General features: G+C 39.2%; 3 protein-coding genes across 5 annotated transcripts; 2 read left to right on the top strand and 1 right to left on the bottom strand.

The window, feature by feature from the left end:
- The first annotated feature begins 914 nt into the window (after positions 1-914).
- On the top strand, positions 915-7973 carry LOC116060735 (interferon regulatory factor 1-like). Of its 3 annotated transcripts, none has more exons than XM_031314477.2 (7): positions 915-1277; positions 1385-1526; positions 6367-6546; positions 6650-6793; positions 6907-6959; positions 7145-7235; positions 7474-7973. In XM_031314477.2, exons 1-7 carry the CDS (start codon positions 1188-1190, stop codon positions 7590-7592), a joined length of 819 nt encoding a protein of 272 aa, XP_031170337.1. In that variant the 5' UTR covers positions 915-1187; the 3' UTR covers positions 7593-7973. The 3 variants fall into 3 exon arrangements, with proteins under 3 accessions (XP_031170337.1, XP_031170336.1, XP_031170338.1); XM_031314476.2 differs by having other exon boundaries at positions 921-1277; positions 6650-6811; XM_031314478.2 differs by having other exon boundaries at positions 1051-1277; positions 1385-1484; positions 6650-6811.
- A 1594-nt stretch (positions 7974-9567) lies between these two features.
- cdc42se2 (CDC42 small effector 2) lies at positions 9568-18033 on the bottom strand. The gene is made up of 5 exons (XM_031314110.2): positions 17774-18033; positions 14602-14845; positions 13384-13485; positions 13210-13288; positions 9568-11831 (listed from the first exon to the last, which is right to left on the bottom strand). Exons 2-4 carry the CDS (start codon positions 14653-14655, stop codon positions 13214-13216), a joined length of 231 nt encoding a protein of 76 aa, XP_031169970.1. The 5' UTR covers positions 14656-14845; positions 17774-18033; the 3' UTR covers positions 9568-11831; positions 13210-13213.
- nip7 (NIP7 nucleolar pre-rRNA processing protein) lies at positions 17842-25275 on the top strand. Its single transcript, XM_031314109.2, has 5 exons — positions 17842-18047; positions 18186-18272; positions 18368-18506; positions 22181-22321; positions 24818-25275. The coding sequence occupies exons 1-5, from the start codon at positions 17992-17994 to the stop codon at positions 24935-24937; spliced, it is 543 nt and encodes a 180-aa protein (XP_031169969.1). The 5' UTR covers positions 17842-17991; the 3' UTR covers positions 24938-25275.
- The last annotated feature ends 13 nt before the right edge of the window (positions 25276-25288 follow it).

The raw sequence follows: 25288 nt of genomic DNA, 5'->3' as shown, positions 1-25288 counted from the left end.
AAAGAGTAATTTCATGGGGCGGGCAGAGAGGTGGGACTTTTCAGAGTTAGATATGTGAGTTGTCAGTTGGTGGAAAGTACAGATAAATTGACTTGACCACTAAAGATATTCTGTTAATATAAACATGAGTATTAACTTAAAACTGTCTAATATTACAATATACTGTATATAATATATAAAGATTATATTATATAACTTATTTGTATTCACATGCAATGCGTTATATATTTTAATATACATATATATATATATATATATATATATATATATATATATATATATATATATATATATATATATATATATATATATATATAGATAGATATCATTTTAGTATAATTAAACAATTTTATAATAAGATAACATTGTGAATTGATCAGTTGATTTCATAATTTAGAATTATAAACAATGTGTCATTTTATCGTATATATTCTCATGTATAGTTTTACAATGACATTGATTTAATACAAAATACTGTTTCAGTGCCACTAAAATGAAGACAGTATCTTACAGTGGCTGTAGTGTTGACAGTCATACATAGTGAGTTATGAACAAATAATATACCATAGCACAGAGTGCATATTCATTTGCAATGCTCATTTGATAAAGTAGCCTAACTGTGCACTGTGTATAATATTGTGTCAAACTGCATGTTCGAACAATGTGGATGTGAACAGTGGTAACAGGAGGCACACAAGTTTAAAAGGGTGTTCTTGCTGATAACAGTATGAACTCTGTTTCCACCTGGTGGTCTTACATGAATACACACCGTCACTGCTGCCACAGTAATTTTATATGGAACCATGAAAAACCACATGGTCCCCAACATGTTTTAGCACTGACTTAAACCCAACAGGATAGTTTGGACAAGTTAACAGTGAATCCACAACTCAGCACGTATAATTGCAAGAAAAGCTTTACAAGGACCTTAACAACTCTCCACTCAATCACACTCCACTTGTCATGAAAAGAACAACATACAGTATTTCCTGTAATTGGAGGAAGGTTATTGGAGGAGGAGAGTTATTGTCATAACTGCAAGATCTTCGATTGGAAGAATCCAGTGGAGGAGGAAGGGTGCCACGGAGTAAACTGTGATTAAATCTGAGCTTCTGAGAAATTTTCTGTTACTGTTGAAACTCCTGTGTGACCGGTGACACGTCTCCACCTGAACCTTGGACTGCAGAATGCAACAACCAGGCCGGCTGAGGCTGAGGCCGTGGCTGGAGGAGCAGATTCAGTCTGGGAGGTATCCAGGAGTTAGCTGGCTGGACCAGGTAGACCCCCTCCATCTCACCCTCATCTCGCAAACACATGCACACACCAGGGTGCAAAAGTTTTTTGCTATTGACAACAATGTATTCACTGATATTTTCTTCTACAGTCAGCACGGATCTTTCAAATCCCGTGGAAACATGCCGCTCGTCATGGATGGAGTATTGACCGAGATGCTACACTCTTCAGGAGTTGGGCCATGCACACTGGTAGGAACCCCAAACCAAAACAAGCTGTGTTCCAGCTGCATGGTTGGTCCCCTATAGTCCATTCAGGCTATTTATTATTATCTTTTAATGATAATAATAATAATAATAATAATAATAATAATAATAATAATAATAATAATTTATACTTTATTAATACAGCAAGGGAAAATGCAATGTTTTCACTCTGCTGTTATTATTATACACATTACACACAGGCCTGAATTACACACACATGCTCAGTACCTATACATGCACTAATGTAGAGATGTCAGAGTGAAGGGGCTGCCCATGGACAGGCGCCACGAGCAGTTGGGGGTTCAGTGCCTTGCTCAAGAGCACCTTGGCAGTGCCCAGGAGGTGAACTGGCACCTCTCCAGCTACCAGTCCACCACCATACTTTTGTATTGATAGCTAATTTTCTATCAATCTAAGGCACTTTGCCTGATACCTTCTGTTACATTCCTACATTTACACTTGCATGCTGATGCTTTGATGCAGAGCAATATTTGAGAAAAACCACAACAAGCGTATATTCAATGATATTACAAGAACATTTTCATAATGTCAAAACATATCACAATGTGGCACATTTATGAATCAATGCTAAATGTATTGATTTGCCTCACTTCGTATGTGGCATTAGTTTTTCACTGTCACAACGTCCTTGATTCAATTCTGGCCAGGGATCTTTCAATGAAGGATAAAGTGCCCCAAAAAGATTGGTTTTAGATTTAGGATGACCTTATTCATGAGAAAAGTCCAAAGAATAATCCTTAGCACAGCATGTCATTTCTTGAATATGTTTTGGAATAAAAGTAAAGTTTATAAATGCTATCTAAAGTTAAAATGTGCCTGCAACATTTAGCCATTTTTTTTACTGCATTTTGGAAACTATTTCAACCATCCCGATAAGATTAACCTGCAGGTCCTGTTACCTGTCTAGTAGAAGTCTTTCCAGTGAAGAGCCGCCACGGTTGTATGGTTTTCAGTCCACGTCTTTCTAGATTAACCACATTCATACCATCATCCCAGTTTCCAGCTAAGTGATATGATGCTCACAGGAACTTTAAATAGCATCAGAGTATATGCCAAATCAACTGCATTTAAAGGAACACACTTGGAAAAAGATGACTGATCGATTTATGTGTTTTTTTAGTGTGTGCAAACACTGCACATTTAAAACCTTTCCAACCTGTTGCTGCCTAGATTTGTATTTACATTTTACATGCAAAATTCAAATCTCAAGACATGTGAAACTCGCAATTGACTACATATGATTTTTATCAAACCTTTCAGTTCATGTGTTAGGCTTTTTCTCATAGAAATCAGAACTTTTTTTAAATTATCTGTGTGAAATTGCTGACTACCTGCTTATAGTAATTCAAAATCATTGAATAATTTGTGGAATATTTTGTGTCCAGAATCTAAGAAACTAAATTATAATTATAATTTGTATAATATAGTACAATAATAACAATTTGATAATCCTCTTCATAATCTCATAGCCAGATGTTTTTGCTCTATCTGTAATCTCATTTCTGTATGTTCTGATTACACACACACGCACACACACACACACACACACACACACACACACACACACACACACACACACACACACACACACCGTCACACAGTCCAGTCTTGGGAAAGTCACGCTTTGTGATTGTAGCTGCACATCACATCATGGGAAAGCTCCAGTTCAGTTGCTGTGAATGTTGTGGGTGATCATATTGCTGTCAAAGTACAACAGGACAGCTTCTCACAAGAGCTCGAAAAAACATTCATCATTTGAATATGTAAAAGGGCACACTGTATGGAGTGTTGTATGTCCTAAAATTCAGCTCAATATTCAAGAAAACAATAAAAAAGTAATAATAATATAGTACACAGATTATAGAATTGAACCACCAACTAAGCCTGAAGAAACTGACACAAAATTTGTAAAGGCTCATGAAGTCATAATGGCAGTGAGAGATTGGAGCATGTGTGTAATAGAGCTGCTGCTACCTGCGCTCGCCCTTGTCTGCTGTAAATGATCCATAGTGGATCTTTTTAAGCTCCAGTGATTTCATTACTGAGGCTGGTAATTAAATTCAGAGGATTGGCTGAGATCCAAATCACACCATGGTGCTAAATATGAGAACTAAACACATTGGATGGAGTCACACACTGGATGATAGATGGAAGCAACAGCACAGTTTAAGTTGTTACAGTGATGTTTGAAGATGAAGATTTTGTTGTGCGCAAGTCCTCGTTTCCCCAAATCTCTACAATGGTGGCAGTGTGCAAATAGCACATAATAGGGTTATGATACACCCCTGAATACAAAAGATTTAAATATACCAGAATTTTCCTATAACATGCACAGAAAATCCCCCAGTGGTTAAACTTCTCACCTTGCTGCAGTGATACTCCGATGTACTCTAGGACACCATGACATCACTGTGTGGTTACAGGTGCAAGATAGTACACTTCTGACCACACCCCTGCCCCTACAGCCTCTAAACACTTGCAAATTAATACTTGAACAATGGCTGTAACCCTATTACTTCAAAGCTCTAATACTGACTGTTGATTTGTGTCTATCCTACTGTCTACTTTATTCCCTTATAATGCCCATATTTAATGCTGTCTTTTTTAAACTTTATCCTTGCACTGCTATAGTTTTTATATCACTATGTCTACATTATTCTCATTATTCTCTTATATTGTCCATATTTAATGCTGGTCTCTAGACTTTATCCTTTCACTACTTATTTGCACTACCACCATGACACACACTCTCAGAGCACCTTACCATGCATACTGACTCACAGGGTCAGTCCCTGCCCTGTCACTGCAGGCGTCTCATGCTTATACATCCTTTAGTATAAGTAGTTATCTTTTCTTTTATTGTCCATATTATTCATGTGGATTTGTTATTTTATCATCCTGTTTATGATGTATGTGTATGTTGTGTGTGATGTCTTTAAGCTACTGGGACCTTGAATTTCCCCTTGGGGATCAATAAAATATCTATCTATCTATCTATCTATCTATCTAGACAGATTTGCAGCTTGATAGGCTGATCCAATTACAGCATTAAAAAATGTGGTGAAGGCTTTGGAAGCTAATTCGATCGGAATTTGTAAATGCTTCCTTATGTAGATCCTTTTCCTCCTCTCTGTCTTCTTATGCATATGATTCTGAGTTGATACTGTGTGTTTTATTTTATGTGTTTTTAATGTTTGCATGTATATTGTTTGAAACACTGTATCTGTGTGCTGCCATCTTGACCAGGGCTCCATTGAACTGGGACTTACCTGGTAAAATAAAGGTTTAATAATTATAATAGTAATAAAACACCCAACCACAGTATGTACCAGTGATGCTGTGTGTGGTCAGAGGTGAAACACACTTATTCCTGCTTATTAGCCTGTTGCTACAGGAAGTTACATTTTAAACGTAGGCTACTACATCTGGGCAAAAAGTATTCAGTATTTAAACTTACTTCTGGTTTGAACTCTGGTTTCCTTTTTCACGCACACACACACACACACACACACACACTAGAGCTTAGATCTGGCCCAAAAAATCAAGCCCGACCCAACCCGAGCCCGTGCACGTTGTGTCCGAGACCGGCCCGGCCCGACACATTAACTGGAATTATGAACCCAGCCCGATTTCAACCCGACACTTTTTTAATACGTGGGCCGTTATAACTGACGTTCTCAACTACAGAGTTGTTTGAGCTTAACGTATTTCTCTGTGAGGGCTTGCTTCGCCCTCATGCTTGGAGAAGTAACAAAAGAGGACGTTGAAGGCTGACTGTCATCTTTTCTGCCACGGCGAGCCTGCTTCATGTGTCTGTTCATCATCCAAGTCCCCGTTTTATTTGCTGTCAGCAGCGTGCCGCACTTAGCCTAATGCACTCGACACGACTTGTTTAAAATGGTTCCATACCTCCGACTTTCCTCCAAACTTGCTCAAAGGTAATTCTCCTGTTTTTCTTTTTTTCTTTACATCCTCAAGCTCCATGTTGCACTTAAGCTACACCATACAGCCCAGCAGGCCCGTTGTGATGTGTGCGAGAGGAGGAGACTCCGCGCATGGCACGTTGCATTTTGTAACTGTAGTCCAACTTGTGTAACTTTTTGGACACATTTATTACTTTGGCCTAAATATAGCCTATATAGATAATATTTCTGATTATGGCATAGCTTTCTCCCCACCCAATTAGGCTAATAAAGTAATGATTAAAAAAACAGAAATGCTTAATCAAGGGCCCGGCCCGGCCCGAGGATAGTGGCGGGAAATAACGGGCTCGGGCTCGGGTCGAGAATCTAAACTCTAACACACACACACACACACACACACACACACACACACACACACACACACAGAATATAGACCTCATTCCAGCACATATCTTGCACATATCGATGCTCTGTTGCTCTGAGTATTAACTGTCATCTTTTCTTTTCTTTTTTTTGTTTTGTTTTTTGCATTGGGTTAGCTCACTCTGCATTTTTCTGTCTTTGCTCAGGGGGCAACACTCACCACTGATTTTCAATTTGCTTTTAACACAGTGCATGATTATTCCCCATGCTGTTGGCTAGCACTAGCCTACTGACAGCTGTGAGTGTGGGGAGTGGATGGAAGCGTATGTGTTCATGTTTGCCTCTGCGTGAGAGTGCATGGGGACTGTGTGTGTGTGTGTGTGTGTGTGTGTGTGTGTGTGTGTGTGTGTGTGTGTGTTTCTGTTTTTCTTGTTTTGTTGAATATCAATATGTGGGAAAGAGAGAAATTACTTTTTGTCTGCTGTCCTTTTGTGCAAACACAACAGAAAAGTGTTTCTCACACACAGACCAATGCTTGTCTGTACACTTGTTCACTTCAGGACGATATCATCCAGGCAAAGACAAGCCAGATCCCAAGACATGGAAGGCAAATTTCCGCTGTGCCTTGAATTCTCTGTCTGACATCTGTGAGCTGCGGGAGCACAGCAGGAAGAGAGGCAGCAATGCCTACAGAGTCTACAGGATGATGCCTAGCACACAAACACACAGACGCAGGAGAGGTAAGACGCACCTTGAACATGTATTTATCAAACATATTCTGACATATTCTCAGTCAGACCTCATGTGACATTACTGTCCTGCCCCCCCCCCCCCCTTCCTCAGGGCTGAGGTTGATAAGCAGGCCTCGAGAAAGACAGGCGAGTTTAGGTGATGATACACACACCACGCATGCCTGGCAACCCACAACAACAAGACCCATTTCAGACACACCACAGAAGGTGGAGACCCATGCAGAGGACATATTTGGCAATGCCCAAACGCACGGTGAGACAGTTGTTGTCAAAGCGTTGTTGTTTTTCTATCTGTTGTCTAAAAGACTCTGGCACCTTGTAATGATGCTAGTTAGTGTTGTTGTTCAGGTATGTGGGAGGCCAAACCAGAGGACCAGGAGCAGAATGAGGCAGTATTTAAGGTATCAGAACTTTCATGTGTGGTTTATCCTGTCATAGAGACTCTCTCACTGGCAGAAAGAAGGAAAAGTTCCCTGATGAAACTGCATCCTATTAGAGATCAGTTGCATGTTTCTGGGATGCAGTTTGGGTTCTGTAGGCAGTGCTCTTGATATCTGACTGACTGTTGATATTTTGCCTCCTGTAGTTGATGGACCACTTAAGCAACACTGATGTCTGGAACCAGACTGGGGAGCAGAGAGGATGGAGAACACACACACTGTGGGACCACTGGCACTGTAAGACACTTTATATATATATATATATATATAGTTTGTTAATCTATTATTAGGACTGTCCTTGACATCTAAAGCCTTCTTACTCCTATGGTCCACGGGTTTATGATTTTTTCAAATAATTGCTTGAGTTATTTCAAAAATCTGTCAGATTGCATCAGTAGCAGGTTAAGTGGGAGTATTATTGTGAGAAGGACTGTGAAAATAGATTCAATAAAAGCAGTGGTTTTGTGCTCCTCAGGTGCTGGTGATGATAACCCGTATTCTCTGCACACAGAGAACTACAGTGATCTGTTTGGTCCAAACTACATCAAGGAGCTCTCCGATTGGTCCACACATCAGCAAACACTGATGCCGTAGCTGTGTAGCCTACTGAACGGTTCATCCTCATGCTCTTTGTGTTAACCACAGCTGTTCTTCCTTCAGGCTTTCTTGCTAACTTTCAGCTGATTTCCTCCTGCTGTCTGTCTGCTGAGCTGACCACTGAAAAGGGGAAACAAGAGAGGGGGAGCGGACAGAGAATATTGCTCTGTCAGTCAGTCGGGCGGTCATCCTCTCTGCTGAGAATGCTGAGATGAAGATCCTGTTCCAAGCCAAGCTTTACCTCTGTCATCATCACTTCACTATGGTTCAGTGCCTCAAATTCACTGACATGACACCAAGCTCACAGCGAAAACAGATCTCATTTCGCTTTAGTGCAGGATCAGTTATTGCTCTACTATTTCTCTGAGTTTTACTGGATGTTCATGTTTTGTCCTATATATGCGTGTGATTTCTATACCTTTAGTTTTACCAATTTTTAAGACTTCTCACAGAGATACTCAAGTTTGTATATTTTCATTGTTTGAGGCAGAACATGGTGCACTTTGTTTTGTATGATATTGTACAACCTGTTTTGTGTTTTTGTATTTTTAAATACTGTATGAACGGAATGCGGTGGCTTCAGAAGGTGGCTGTTTATCACTTCAATAAAATCTATAACCGGCAGTGGAATTAATTATATTTGGCAGTCAATGACCCACCGTCATTATTACACTGCTGTCTAATAATTCTCCACAGAATTGATGTGATAAATTTAAAAAACCCAACCAATAATATGCCTTTATTGTTTATTGACCTTTAAAGATCAGTGCATTTTAACATTTTAAGAAAGACATTTTAAACAGCACAGAACATTTAAGTAATTTGTTGTGAGGGCTTCACTATAAATAAATATGTTGTCAGACTCACCCTGTGACTGTAAACACGTGTAGCCACAAGTAAAAATATAGCTCACATTTCCAAGTTCTGTAACAATAATGTCTACTAAAATCTAATCTCTTTAGTGTGATTAAACGCTTTAGCACCATATAAAAATAGCCTTACTTTATTGATTATATCTGGAATATACAGTAGATCACTAGTCACACTAGTAAATTTGTGCTTGGTCACTTCACAGGCTTTTTTCATGGTAGACATCTTGTTATAGACGATTAGCACAGGTGTAAACAATAACACTAATTATGACTCTGTTACTTTGAAGTGTCAGTGTCTTCATGTCTGGCCTTGAAAGTGGCACACCAGCCTGTAACTTGTAATTATGAAAAATAATGTGCTCTTCCTTCTCAGCATGATTGTCTTTGGGTAAAAAAAAAAATGTCTATATCAGAAATTTGGGTTTCTTTCAAACAAATTGCCAAAGATTAACATGGATTTTTCCATTTAAAGCTCTTCTCAAGTAAAATTAAGGATCAGTACTCTACTTTCATTGCATTTTGGGTGTTTTATTCAATTTTATAGCATATTTCTGCTTTTTAAACTCAAAAATTAGGTTTAGTGTCCATGAATTCCAAGAATAAGTGTAAAACTCGTATGACGATTACAGATGTAGCTCTTTTTAGGTCCAAACTCAAAACTTATTTGTTTAGAATGGCTTTTAATGCCTAGTAGTGGTGTGACAATTTCCCTCTCTTGTTTCTATGTAACCTTTTCTGATTTTACTGTTTTCTATGTTTCATTCTTTTTATTGTATGATAGGTCGTATGTTATGTGTTTTACTCTTGGTTTCTGATGTGAAGCACTTTGGATACCTGCTGGTTACTGTAAAGTAACTCTCTCTTTCTTTTGTGTATATTTGATGTTTTTCATGGGGTGGGGGTATATTACTTTGTATTTTTTGTAAAGCACTTTGTAACCCTGTTTTGAAAGGTGCTGGATAAATAAAGCTATTATTATTATTATTATTATTATTATTATTATTATTATCATTATTTTACTCTTGAGCTCAACCATACCCTGTATCACCCCATATATGTGGGGTTTTGGCCTGAAGTAAAAACATGGAACACACAGTCAGTCAAACATCAACATTTAACATTTATTTGTCATTATTCTGAAAAATGCAGAAAAAAGACAGATGAACTTCCCTTAAAGTGGGAACTACATATCAGGCAGTTCCTGAGGAAAGACAACAAAAAAACACTGCTCCAACTCTCTGCCTTCCCAGTAATGTTATAAAGAAAAGTAACCTAAAATATACATATGACCCTGAATACATATAAACCATGGATCCTTTACTTTCATGTTACGTATTTACAGTGTCATCATAACAATCCCAAAAATGTTTAAAGTCACATTCAACCAGTCCACTAGCACAGCCTGCTGGTCAGATAATATACTGCAGTCGCAGCGTTCAGCACAGAGCTGGAAAACACAAACTAGTCTACTCATTTTTGGATCTCTTTTCACACAGGATTTACTACAGAAACATTTAAAGAGGGACAGATGATCTATGTGACAATATTTTAGCCTGATGAATCACAATATTAAATCTATGTTGGGGAAGTGGTTACCAGCAGTTTTAAGGCTGTAAATGACAATATATAACATATGTAAGAATATCTATCCAGCATTCATGTTGCCTGGTACCAACACCAAATATATCATTCTTTTATCATAAATAGTAGGACAATAGTACTTATTTAACACCAATTTACACAGACTTTCGCTTGACTTAATAAAAGAACCACATTCTGTTGTTATCTGTTGATGTACATGGAGGACAAATAATCACATGTATTAATAGATCCAGGCCTGGCGGGTTTGGTCAACACTTTTCATTTATAATGACTGTGAGCAGTGATGAGCAGTGTGTACATGATGAACAATAATGGCAATACTGAAGGACGAAAGTGTACCAGCCGGTCAATAAAAAGGGAGAATCTTAACTTTAGTCTGATCCCTAACACAACTGACAACCAACGTAATCAGCCAATAAGAGCTGCACTTATTTACTTTCCCCTAAGAGAGGAAACCTTTATAGAAAATGATATACCCTTGAAAAAGGAAATATAACTTTTTGTAATTTTAAATGTTTTGGACAAAATAATGTTAACATCACATGAAAACATATTTTAACACTGAAGCAACCTAATCGCAAACACTGCTACAAAAGGTGGGTCGCATTAGATTGAGTGCCAGATGTAGTAGCATCTGGCAGCTTTAAGGAGGTGCGGCATTCGAGTTTTCAAAGAAACACAAAACTACTAAGACCTCCTTTCTGACAGGATTATGAGTGTATCAGCCAAATAAATGACAGAAAGATTATTTTTATGTCAAGAGATGTCATGACAAGGAGCAGTGTGTAACACAAACTGTGTGAGGGAAAAGGCAGCACAGCGGTATAACAAACCATGTATCAACCCTGACCCACATTTGTGGCACTGTTTGCAGTGTGATTTGGTTACTTCCAAGTTTAATTCTTGGTCTACTGCTGGTACACAAGCCTTGAAAAAGAAGAAAAGACATAGAAAAATATGAATTGTCTTGGAACTACTACGCTCAGTATTTGCAGCATGAAGCTGCCAAACGTCACCGGTAAAACAAATAAACATGACTTCAGAAGGCAGATTAGGAAGTTTATAGTTTATTAAAATTCTATATGGTTTAATCTAAATGAGTATTAAAAAAAAAAAAAAAAACAGTTGAAATCAATGCGAAATTCCCTAGCAAGTGTGAGTGTACAATGTATGATCCAGTGTACTCTACTCATTCAAGTTTATTACAAGACAGCAATCTTCAACCCTGAAAGCAACTCAGAGGATCATGAGTATTTCTCAGAATAAAACAATGAACATATCGCTTTTTGCCTTGCTACCTCTACCTGTCCTTTGATGAACCTCTGATAATAAAGAAAGAAACTGAATGTTCCAAATCTCCAGCGTGGCCCAGCCACCATGAGGTCCATTTACAAATCAGAAAATAAATACAGGCATCCAAATGGGCTACAACAGCAAATATTTTTGAAAATATTTTCCTCATGCATACACACAAGCATACGTCTGACTGCGATTATGAGCTTTCTAAATCCTCTTATCAATTCTTAACAGTTACTCTTTACAGTGCAACAGTATGGCAGCAAATGGATAGCAGTGCTTTCATTAAAAAAACAAACAAAAAAAAACAAACAAAAAAACAAAGGAATGGAAAATAAAAAATATATACAACATTATGGAAAAGCAGTAGTTTCATCTTTTGGTCCTGTGTCCGTTACAGACAGAACTGCTTTTTGAAAACGCTTCCTCATATCAACAACAGTAGTTTCCACAAGACTGTGAAGGGCTGAGAAGGGGAAAAGAGTGGAACAAATGTTAGGATCTTAAATGCTACTGACAGGCCAAATTACACTAGTGTACCATCAAAATCTGAGCTTGTTTGGACAAAGTTTGTGGGGGGGGGGGGGGATTCACTTTTTGAGAATGAAAAGGCATCAGAGTGCTGACTCTGGCTCTTTCCCCTGACTTTTCTGCACAAAAATGTTTGATATTGTGGTGCTGAAACTCTTTAGGCACCAAAAGAATGGCGAGGGCCAAAAATAATAAGTGAAAGTAACCATGGGAACATCCAGTGCGAGTTTAAAAACAACACAGGGTGCAACATTAACAGTTAACCAGTTGCCTGAGGCCAGTAGAAAGGAATGCCACAAGAAAAATGAAAGTGGTTATCTGCACAACAAAGATAATCAAAAGAAACAAGGACATTCATTCCTTCATGGAGGAAGGGTTGAATTTTCCTTAATAACACATAATATATATATACAGTACAGTATAAACATGTGCTGTGGGGCATTTCACCTAGCCTCACAAGCCAGACCCACATCATATTACATTTGCTGCCGCTAGGGCGCGTCTAGATTTCTAGGCTACATTTCACCAGTTCCCTTTCAAAGCCAAATAAGACAAGCTTGCTGTTGTGTGTAAGCATGATTTGCCATCATTTGTTATGAAAAGAGTCAAATCAGGGTCTTTTAGTTGTAGATGGTAACTTGAGAAGTCTTCAAATTCCCATATTGGGGTCTTTCTCATCAATAACAAAAGTGTTAAAGCTAGAGGCTGAAGGCTAAAACTATATTTTTGGTTAAGATTTATACACTACGTGGCCGGGTTGGCTCAGTGGGTAGAGCACGAGCACATATACTGAGATATATATACATATACATATACTCGACACAGAGATCCAGGGTTCGAATCCGACCTGTGACAATTTCCTGCATGTCTTCCCCCTCTCTCTCCCCTTTCTCACCTAGCTGTCCTGTCAAAAATTAAAGGCGGAAAAGCCCAAAAAATAATCTTAAAAAGTGGCGTCATCAAGTGGTGTGACCTGGATGATTAAAGCGTGGAAGACAGAGAAACTACTTCTTTGGAAATAAACCTCTCACATACTGCTGCTGTTGTTTATCAGTGTTTACCATGAATGCTGCATTGCTCTGTAAAATATCAATCAATTCAATCTTTTCTCTTCTTTAAATCGTATGAGGTACAATTTCAGTGAAATATATTGGAAAATCATATTTTTGCATTAGTTTTAAATGTTAAATTTGTAGGTTTAAAAACAAAGTAGCTATTTGCATAAAACAAGTCTAAGCTGGACTTGCATGGCTTTGGGGTAGTGAAAGCTCTGTGGCTGAATGATCAGTTCCACTAAGTAAAGAATCTCTTACCTTGTTACAACTGAGAACCTTCAGATCCTCCATGCACGTAGCCCCCTTTAGATTTCATCTGGGCCTGAACAAGGTCCACCTACAAAGACCGAGGTGTAAACGTTAGTTGACTGAAAACTTAGGTTTGCTTTAATCTGTTGGATGAGTATTCTGTAAAGATAAGGAAAAACCTACTGATGCCAATCCATGGCCCATGTCCCCCGAGCCTACGTGTGTGGTGTGAACAAAGTTTGTTGGCTCCCCGATCATGGAGCGATCGATCCGTCGCCGCCGTTTCTGTAAATAAGTACCATAAAATGTAACTTCTTTTTTTTAGGCCACTCTAGTGTCTTACCATCCTAAATATATTTAAGCTAATATTACTACTCAGTGAGGATGGAGCAAAGGGGAAACCACTGGCCGAAACAGAGCCTGCTCTAGGGCTGCACAACATATCGCGAAAGAGAGAGATTTTTTGTGTTAGTTGAAAGAAAATATCAGCATAATACTCATTTTTTTTTTTTTTACTGCTGCCTTTTATGTTCAATTCAATGTTCAATTTTGTTCAGTAAAAGAAAGTTAGAAATGATTTCATGTTATCTGTTGACTTCGGGTCAAATTGACCCGTTTTCAATTTTTGTTTTATATCAGAAAATATGGGACGTAGAAATAAGCGCTGAAAATGTGTAGAAGAAAAATTTAACAATTTAAAACGTTGGAAAAAGCAAAAACAAACTGTGAAACAAAGGCGTCAAAAACGGGTTTTTTTCAAGGTTGAAAGGAAGACAACACAAGGGTTAAATTCAACAAGCAATTTGTTGTATTTTAGCAGAGTACTGGAAGCAGCAGAAATGCAGAACTGAGAACACCTTAATATCTGTGTATTTGTTTATTTGTATCGTTATCGCAATATTCAACAATGTTATCGCGTATAGCACATTTCCCTCATATTGTGCAGCTCTAGCCCGCTCATCCCTCTCCTGTGTACATTCTCAAACTTTCTTTAAGCAGTGAGCCTGTGCTGCTGTGAAGCTTAAACTGAGACAGATGTCAACATTCATGATTCCTTTTATCTTATCCGTTAGCAGACAGACTGGCCGACTACAATGAGGCACAATAACTGGTTGTCACATGAATAAACCTTATTGAATCCAAGTAAATGCCATGTCAGACAGTGGGGGGGATGTGGCTAGCTGGAGGCCGTACCACTTTCTTATTTAATCCATAGCAAAAAGAGGATGTGATATATATTTCAGGCATGACACAACCACAATGTTCTTAAAGAAACGTTATCTGACAATGGTGAATATTCGCTATTTTCCCAGCAGCAGTAAAACTGAAGATATATGGGCCAGAAGAGAATACTGTTTATTAACTTATGTTATATATCTTCCGAGTAGATTTCATACTCACAGGTTGTGGCTGCTCTGCAATGCAGCAGCTGAAACAAACCCAGAACTCAGTCATTCTGAGGCTGACGAAGAAGCCGCAGCAGTTTCCTCTCTCAGTGCAGACGTCTCTCTGCGTCTGTCTTCCTGTTCAGTGTTACCAGAGCCACAAACACACGCCGGAAACTGATGACAGACACGGACCAATGGTTTCTCCGGGGTAAACCGTTGGCACAAGAATTGTTCTCCCAACACAGGGCAGCACGCTCCTGTCAACAAGTGAAAGGTGTAGTTAAAAAAAAATACTAATTACGTTTTTTTCCCCCACTGAATGCCAAGATACTATGACAAAATTAGTCATTATTGTCAAGGTTATCTATGATGTCTACACTTTGTTTTTTCCTGTCAAGCAACTATAGATTGGTATTAGCAACTTGCGGACACCTTCTGTTAGGCACAGGTCTAATTTCCTGAATAAAAGTTGTTGTTTAACACTTAATAGCAATATTAAGAAGTGAAAAATAGATGCATGTGATGGGGTTGAAGCCACTTGATTTAGCCCAGTAGCAGTTTTGTGCCTAGCGGGCCACTTCCTTCACTTGAGCAGGTTTCTCTTTTGGCAAGACCCACAGATTATGAGTTCAAACCTAGAGGCAGGGACATTGGTGTACATATAGCTCTTCAAATGAAATAATTTGCATTTCAACATTGCTGTTACACACATTTACCACATACAGACATTCCGACTTTCTCATACAGAGTAATAAGTTGTACAACACGAAAAGCTATTATTTTTAAGTTATAACGTGAAACCTCAAGATGGAAGAAATTGGGTCAACGTGTACTGATCCTGAGCAGTAACCTACTATTAAAACACGTCCAGGTCATCAAGATGTTTCACTTGTGGTAAAACAACAAATTATTTGATTATAACCTTTGGCTTTCATGGTTACTGATTAATCTATGCTTCAGTGTTTATCATGCTGTTATTAGCACTACATCCATGATAAGGTGTCATTTTAATAGGCCTGCAGCGACGCGTCGATTACGTCGACGTCAAAATTACGTCGACGCTTCGCCACACACACATGTGGGAGACCAAAACATTGCAGGAAACAGCAACCTCCTCACAGAATTCCCAACAAAGCCCTGCAAAAAGCCCCATGAAAAGAAGAAGTCCTAAAAAAACAGCTCGCCCTTAATCATCGAGGGTATGGGAATACTTAAAATATAGTCCCAAGTACTAACGTTAGCTAAATTAATTTCATGTTTGTGTAGTGTGTTGTGCGCACTTAGGTGGTGCTAGCTAACTAACTATCTTAGCTCTCCGTGCAGTTTGTTCGTGCTAGGTTAGTAGCTAACGTTAACTAGCTACTGGCGCCTAGGCAGCTGTGTTTAGCTAACGTTAGTTATCATCTAATGTTGGCTTGAATGGTAGCTAGCTTACAGCTGCAGAACACAGCTATCTATAGTAGCTAACGTTAGCTACTAACCTAGCACGAACAAACTGCACAGAGAGCTAAGATGCGTTGGTTAGCCTAGCACCACCAAAGTGCACAGCTGCATTAGCATGTAAACCTACAGAATAGCAGTTAAGAGAGTCAGTTTGATTATGCATCAGGTTTTATGTTGGGACTGTTATGTTGTGTTAAACAATCCAAGGAATGTCTGTACTGTGCACTGCACAGTGTTTTTCTTTTTTGCACTACAACTTGATTTTTTTGAACAAGAGAGTTATGTTGGTACTGTAAAAGAGTAAACAGGCTGGCCTTTCATTTTGTATAACAGTAAAATAATTATTTTATTTTGTGTAAAGCAGAAGATTTTTTGCTGTGCAAAATTGTTTAATAAAATATATTATTAAGAATTTTTTGGTATATTTTTGAGATGCATTATGGTTTTTATTAATCGAGCAACAGAAAAATAATCGTTATATTAATCGTCCAATTAGTCTTTAGATTAGTCGACTAATCGATAAAATAATCGCCCGATTAATCGTTTAATAAATAATCGTTTACCCCCAGCTCTACATTTTAATTAATACCCCTCTGGAGCTTAAGCAATCGAGAGGCCTCTGTTAACTGAACAGACAAGACAACGTAGAAAAGAAAATTTGAAGCATCATCTGAAAAAATGACTGAAACTGCCTATGCTGTTACTACTTAACATTTTGTGTTGCACAGGTCCTACATATCCTACATCATAAGAAACGATTGCTTTTAGGAATACAGGATCTCCAAATGGTGACTCAGGGTGAAGATGAGAGTGAACTGTGAAGGAACAAGATACAATTGAATTTTAAGGATGTCCCAAACTTTAATTCTTAGTTTATCAGGAACAAAGGCATTGGAGTTATTTTTTTAGTATTTTTAGTTGAAGTATGATTGAACACCAGCAGGATCAGATATTTCTCAGGTCAGTGAATATAGTGGTTTTGCTGTGAAACGTTATAACTTTACTTGGCAGCATCTGAAAAACAGGATCAGGCATTCATTTCAGCCATTATTGCTGTCAGGCAGGAGGATCAAATGATCTGCCCAATGCAAAGAGCTCGCTGACAAAGTAGATTTCCTTATTTGCATCTGGCTGACATTACACATTGCATTGAGCGGTTACTGTGCACTCCGTGGAGGTGAATTATTTGATCAGGTGCCAAAGAGTGAATGCAGATGTTCTTAATGACTGTTGAAATCCTAAAAGGATCAGTTATTCTGCCTCTAATATTTGGTCACAAGAACGCAATCTGTATTTACAAACAGCTGGACGTTATGCGACGTTAACTTGGCACCGCTGCGGCAAAGACTCTCCTCTTCACAAGGCGAGTCCGAGCTAAAATCACAACTGGATGAGATTCCATGTGGTTACCGATGGCATCCCTGTGTCCCAGATTTGAACTGAATTGCTTCAGTAACGTTAGAGCGGGGTCGTTGCTTGCAGCCAACCAGCGTTAGCATTGATCAGCTGCTAACACAGTTAGCTCACAAGCTAACCATAACTAGCTCGCTAAAAGCAGCAGGTTCGTGTTTTTTTCCACTGACAGCTAGCTAACCAGGCTAACTGAGCCCGTTTTCGAAGGTGTGACTTCTATGTTCAACAAAAACGAGATGTAAAACAAACGAATACTCACCTAACTATTTACCAGCTATATAAGAACCCTATTACCAATAGTTACTATAATTTTAAGTAAATACACTTACCAGATGGCGACCGGTTTGCCGGAGTAAAATCGTAAGATCGACTGAAAGCTAAAGAATGCAAAAAAAAAAAAACACAACCAGGAACTACGCTCCCTGATTGCGTCAACCGACTTCCGCTGCAAAGTGTGACGGCTTCCGTGTTGACCCACGTTTTCACGTTTCGCACAGGAGATACAACTAACGTTATTCGCTGATAAAAGTTGCTTTAAATATCCAAGATGAGGCCATTAACAGACGAAGAGACGAAAATAATGTTTGAGAAGCTGTCGAAATAGTAAGTGACGTAGATATTGCTGCATGCCTATTTAAGACACAAGTTATAACGTTACCAAAAATGGTAACGTTAGCATCCTTGCTAGCCTGCGTGTGTGTGTGTAAGAACCTCTGAGCCATGCCTTTTCTCCCACAACAGCATCGGTGAAAACATAAAACTGCTAGTGGACCGACCTGATGGTTCATACTGTTTTAGGCTACACAATGACCGTGTGTACTACATGAGGTAAATCCATGATAAATTAACATACATGTTCTGGCATCTGTCAGTGCTTCTTAATCATTCAGAAATTAATTGTTCAATTTGTTTTCTGTCCACAGTGAAAAAATTCTTAAGTTGGCAACAAACATTTCCCGGGACAAGCTCGTGTCTGTGGGGACATGTTTTGGAAAGTTCACAAAGACCATTAAATTCCGCCTGCACATCACAGCTCTGGATTTCCTGGCGCCCTATGCAAAGGTGAGTATGGGTGCTTAGTTTTATTCTTGGTATCTTTGCTTTCATCATTTGCATCCCCTCCTCTCTCCTTAGCTGCTACCAATGGAGGATGGAGTTAGAGATGCAGTGAGGAGTGAGGCAATACAAATATATTGTAAAGTGACACGTCCTAAAGCTTCAATTTGCATTAATGTCAAATGAAGTCTGAAAATCTGTGTGTACTCTGGAGTGCAGATCAGAAGTGGCTAAAGACAGGCCACCTAAAACCTGTGGCATTACTATTTTTACACAAGTAAAATATCTGAGTATGTGTTCTACCACAGATGCCACTGTCCGCCTGTATATACTGATCTTTACTGGCGCATCATGACTCTGTTGTGTGCCACATAAAACATGGCCCATCACTTGCACTGTGTTAAATCTCTGAGACCTGACATAGACCCATTTGTGTCTGTTTTGTGAGGGACAGAGGATCTGTAGGGGGTGATAGTAGGTGCACAGTAGATGCCACATATACAGTGCTGCTCATAAGTATTCATACCCATGCTAAAGTTGACTAAAAAGATGAATAAAAAAAAAAAATCATCTTTTGGAAATTGATCTTAATGCCTTAATTAAAAAAATGAGGAAAAATCTGACCTTTTAAGGTCACCAATTTTTTTGTGAATGAATAATGTATTGTAAATAAATAAATGTTCTTTCTTAAAATACAGGGGCCATAATTATACATACCCCTATGTTAAATTCCCATAGAGGAAGGCAGATTTTTATTTTTAAAGGCCAGTTATTTCATGGATCCAGGATACTATGCATCCTGATAAAGTTCCCTTGGCCTTTGGAATTAAAATAGCCCCACATCATCACATACCCTTCACCATACCTAGAGATTGGCTAACTGACTGGATAAGATCCATATCAATGCAAATCAAACCAGCTATTAGGCTAACTGAAATAAAACCATGCCAATCTCTAGGTATGGTGAAGGGTATGTGATGATGTGGGGCTATTTTAATTCCAAAGGCCAAGGGAACTTTATCAGGATGCATAGTATCCTGGATCCATGAAATAACTGGCCTTTAAAAATAAACATCTGCCTGCCTCTATGGGAATTTAACATAGGGGTATGTATAATTATGGCCCCTGTATTTTAAGGAAGAACATTTGTTTATTTACAACACATTATTCATTCACAAAAAAATTGTTGTCCTTTAAAAGGTTGGATTTTTCCTCATTTTTTTAATTAAGGCATTAAGATCAATTTCCAAAAGATGATTTTTTTTATTCCTCTTTTTAGTCAACTTTAGCATGGGTATGAATACTTATGAGCAGCACTGTAAGTGGTATACATCATCTGAAAGCTGGGAACCTGACAATTAATTTGAGATGCAGCTCAGCACTGTGTCAAGGTTTTCTACTCATAAATCTGTAATAAACCTTTGTGTTTTGGTTTGGCACTAAAATCAAATGGCTACTATGTGGACTAACATCATCACACATGAATACAATTAGGCTCGTTGAATCCACAAGAGTCTCAGCTTACCAATCGTACCCAATGTATGCAATTTCAAGGCTTTTTGTTTATTACCCCAGTTTGCAAAAATATTAAAATACACCATTTTATAATATGTGAAAATAAATGTGTACTGTATGCAAAGAACTTCATGGTTTTTGCCCCAAGCTGCATGGGAGCATGCCATGGGCATGTCTGTAAAGGGTGAACTCGTGGGTACCCGTAGAACCCGTTTGCGTTGAGATATCTTGAGGTGAGAGGTCAAGGGACCCCTTTGAAAATGGCCATGCTAGTTTTACCCTCGCCAAAGATTAGCCTAACTTTGGAGTGTTATTTAGCCCCCTTCCCGACAAGCTAGCAACATGCCTTAGGCCTTCTAGTTTCATATAATACCCAGCCCGCTACAGCATCTTAAATCAGAATCAGCTTTATTTGCCAGGTATGAGGACACATACGAGGAATTTTGCTTTGGATTATACATTGCTCACAATGTGCTTACTCATACAAAACAAACAACAAAAACAAACAATATATACACACTATAAACAGAAACAATATAGACAGGTTGAGGCAGTAGTGCAATGAAGAGTGCAAAGTGTGCAGGAGTAAATTATTTAATTATTATTTTAAAGACAGTAAAGTCAACCTGGGAGCTCTGACGCTGCCGCAGGTCTCGGGGTTAAACTGGTAGTTCATGCCATAACATTATACTGTAGATAACTACTGCCAAATATGCGACATGCCACTCATTTGGCTGTTAACGCTAAGTAGAGGTCAGTGGTCAGGTGTATGCAGGTGGTATCTGACCTGCTGGTTTTTAAGCCATATGACAGAACAGTAGCTGCATACTAATAGTTTTTTTTCACAGCAGGCGTTTGGAATTGTGATGGTAGTAAAAGCACAGGTGTTAGCAATAACATCAACAATGGCTCCCCTTTATTGATGTGGTTTGTCATGATTGGCCACAATTAAAATTGCAGTCACTCATGTGAAGCTCTCAGGTCTAAAAGCCCATCAGCGTTTACCAAAGCTCCAGTTACTGTAACTAGGTTGCCAAGACACACATGCGTTGGGGTCCTCATGAGGCAGGATTGTTTAAGCAAAATAATATAACTTTGCCGACTAAAACCCAGAAATATTTAACATTAACCGACTGAAGTAAAAAGAGCTGATCCAGGTTTTATTGAGCAACCAGATAACTTAAAGGACAATTCCAGCGCAAAATGAACATGGGGGTTAGTAACATATGTGTACCGAGTCGACGGTTCTCTGGGATATGTTTTTATCATTCAATCGAATGTGTCTCTAGCTTGAAACAAGCTAGCGCAAAGCGGTGATTAGCTTCTAACGCTAGCCTTTGGGGCAGAGGGTAAATCGCTATTTCTACACCACTAACAAGGCTCAAAATAGCACCACATTTTAACGGTAGCATAATGAGGGTCCCTACATGTAAACCGAAGCATTGAGAACTTTGTAAGTGTACACACAGTTTATTAAAAAGATAGCTTATAAAGACAGTAGCGTTCATGTTTACATGCGGGCGCCATCTTGGAAAACAGTCATGACCAGTGGAACCATGAACGCCGTGTTTCAGCTATGTCACTGATTACTGGTTGCACGGCGTTTGTTAGAAGCTAATCACCGGTTTGCGCTAGCTTGTTTCAAGCTAGAGACACATTAGATTAGCATGAAAACATCTCCCAGAGAACGGTCGACTCGGTACACATATGTTATTAACCCCTAGGTTCGTTTTGCGCCGGAAATGTCCTTTTAATCCTGGTTTATGAGACTGCTTCCTGATGTTTGCACCTGCGTACACAGTCTCTCGAGTTCATTCATCCAGCAATCAATTAATTATCAATTATATTGATATCTTTTAAAGCTGTCATAAGTTGGATTTTTTTATATTTGAGTAAGTCAATATGAAGATTGTTTTGCTTCTAGGATAATTAACAATGTGATAACTTAATATAAATTAAGTTATATTACTGCTCTCTCTTTGCATTTGCACCAATAATATCGTCCTTGCATTGCAATATTAGTTATATTTTTGGTTTTGATAAATTGTTATAACATTTTATCTCTGCCAATAAGATTAAGTTAAGTATACTAATAGCATGTAGGAATAATAACAAATGCTAATTTAAATAACTTTTTAAAAGTAGTTTCCTGTCATGTCTTTTAGTTCAAGGTGTGGGTGAAACCTGGAGCAGAGCAGTCTTTCCTCTACGGGAACCATGTGCTGAAGTCTGGGCTTGGGAGAATCACTGAGAACACCATGCAGTACCAGGGAGTTGTGGTCTACTCCATGACGGATGTGCCCCTGGTAAGTTTTGTAACTATGATGCTGAATTGCTCACGTGTTTTTGAGGACGGCGCTTACAGTGCACTGTTAAAGGCAGGGTTGGTAACTGTTTCCAATATACCCTTTTTTTAAGTATATTGTATAAAATGGTCTTTACGCACCGACAGCAATAAATAACTTATGGCCTCGCGGTCCGCTTGGAAAGAACCAATGAAATGCCTCCTTGCCCCGCTGCACATACTCTACCCCTCTTGTACGAGCTCAGAAACTGGTTTGTTTTAAACGGTCTGTACGAGATTAGGCGTTTGCTTACCGGTGAATGAAACGTGAAGTAAAATTGTGGTCCTTTCTCTGCTCTGAAGCAGCGATGCTCAAGCACGTCTGTATGTGGGTCGCAGCCCCCGAGGAGATGCTACTTTCGAATCTTGCTAGCTTTTCAACATTACCAACCCTGCTTTTAATGGCTTATATACTCAGCAAAAAAAGAAACGTCCTGTCACTTTCAACTGCTTTTATATTTTAAGCAGACTTAACATTTGTATGAACATTAAAAGATTTAACAACTAAGACATAAACTGAACAATTTTCACAGACCTATGACTAACAGAAATGGAATAATGTGTCCCTGAACAAAGGGGGGGTCAAAATCAAAAGTAGCCCTCAGTGTCTGGTGTGGCCACCAGCTGCCTTAAGTACTGCAGTGCATCTCCTCCTCATGTACTGCACCAGACTGGCCAGATCTTGCGGTTGTTGTTGCCATCCTGTACCTGTCCCGCAGGTGTGATATTCGGATGTACCGATCCTATGCAGGTGTTACACGTGGTCTAACACTGCGAGGACCATGAGCTGTGCTTCCCGTCTCCCTGTAGCGCTGTCTTAAGCCCCTGACACACCAACCCGATGGCCGACTGTCGGCAGAAAAGGCAGTCGGACTGATCAGTCGGCTCCCCGAGGTCCAGAAAGCGCCTCAGAACACACCAAAGCGACGCCGACTTGAGCGTACATTCTGCGCGTGCGTGAGCCGTAATGCGTGGCGTTAATCTGTATTGTCACCCAAAAAATTAAAACCGGTAGCCAATTGGACGAACGCGTCACATGGGTCTGGCTGCTCCCAGATTTTTCAACCGGGCATAATGGCGGCTTCGTTCAGAATACCATCTCATATTTTATGAAGATAGTTCACCGAAACGTGTTTTTGAAAACATTTTAAGCGAGAAATAGGCCATGCAGTTGCTGAATCTGTCTTAATTTCAGATTGACAAAGATTTTTGTCAGATTTTGAGAGGCTTAGTCACGCTCATCCCGCTCGTCATTTCCAGGTTAGCACTCCTCCAATCAAATTGATCATTGAGTCCGACTGCCCGCCCTCCGACCCATTAAGTCAGGTCGGCCAAAATGAAGGCTGATAACTCCTCCAACGGACGACGGCACGGAACACACTGAACAGACTCGAGTCACCGACCTCGCCAGACTGTCCGATGGCCGATTATCGGGTTGGTGTGTCAGGACCTTTTGGCGTCTCACAGTAGGGACATTGCAGTGTATTGCCCTGGCCACATCTGCTGTCCTCATTAGCGTGCGGATTGGGAGCAGTAACTGACAGAGCAGTAACCGAAACCCGAGCCCGACAGGCATTAAGATATTTATATCCGAGCCCGACAGTTAAAATCTCATTTTTTTCTCATACTAATGACACATGTACGTTTCTTTGTGTGGAAAACTTTTATTAAGCAACTGTAGGAAGGCATTTGGAAATGTCAACCTTTCCGACCGTGGTCAGGAAACCAGACTCCTTACCTCCAGGGCTGACGTTATAAAATGAATAACGTCAGGGTAAAAATCCTGTTTCTGGTGAGAAAATGAATGAACTTGGCTTTCAGTCTGTGGTTTATTTCGGACACTTAAACTTATTCCACCAACTCTGCTCCAGTCGCATCTACACGTCTGCTTCCTCTTTCTCTATCTCTCTTCTGCCCACTTTCCACACACACCCACCGCGATGTTTTAAGGGCTGGTCTCAGTTTCGTTTCTTCACAGCAATGCAGAACTCCTGAATTGAATGTATCTCCACATACCTTATGTATTAAATGCAAACTGATTTTGATCTTTGTAGAGGTGCAACGATGAATCGATTAATTGTCAACTATTAAATTAATCGCCAACTATTTTGATAATTGATTAATCGTTTGAGTCATTTTTTTATTAAAAAAAAAAGTCTCTGATTCCAGCTTGTTAAATGTTAATATCTTCTAGTTTCTTCTTTCCTTTGTGACAGTAAACTGAATATCTTTGAGTTTTGGACAAAACAAGACATTTGAGGACGTCCTCTTAGGCTTTGGGAAACACTGATCCACATTTTTCACCATGTTTTGACATTTTTATAGATCAAACAACTAATCGATTCATCGAGAAAATAATCTACAGATTAATTGACTATGAAAATAATCGTTAGTTGCAGCCCTAGATCTTTGTCTTTGTTCCCCACAGAATTTCTGAACTAGTTGTCTTAATTCTCAGGGTTTCGGAGTGGCAGCCAAGTCTACCCAGGAGTGTCGGCGAGTGGACCCCATGTCCATTGTAGTGTTCCACCAGGCCGACGTAGGAGAGTTCATAAGGAATGAAGACACATTAACATAAACATGATCACCAGCTGGACTGTCAAAGACTCCTTCCTTTTTTTATACCCAGTAACATTCACTGAAATTCACACCCAGAACATCTTGTAACACAGAAGTGGTTGGATCTAAGGGCCCCTTTTAATAGATGTTACAACTGTCCCATATTTCCAATGCACAGTCTAGGGACTGAAACAAAGACTTCTCTGACTCACTGTGGGATACCGCTAAGATACCATCTCAGGATTCCCTAGTCACCGAGCTTTCTGATATCACCTGCATAAAAGGAAGGGGGGGGGGGGGTTCTTTTGTGTTTTTTTTGTAAATGTCATCTTTCAAATAAAATCCTTAATGTCTGTATTTTTGTCTTTGC

The sequence above is a fragment of the Sander lucioperca genome, chromosome 3, assembly GCF_008315115.2.
Source record: "Sander lucioperca isolate FBNREF2018 chromosome 3, SLUC_FBN_1.2, whole genome shotgun sequence".
Classification (NCBI taxonomy): domain Eukaryota; kingdom Metazoa; phylum Chordata; class Actinopteri; order Perciformes; family Percidae; genus Sander; species Sander lucioperca.
Note: the sequence above shows the minus strand (reverse complement) of the source record. Positions and strands in the feature narration are given on the sequence as shown.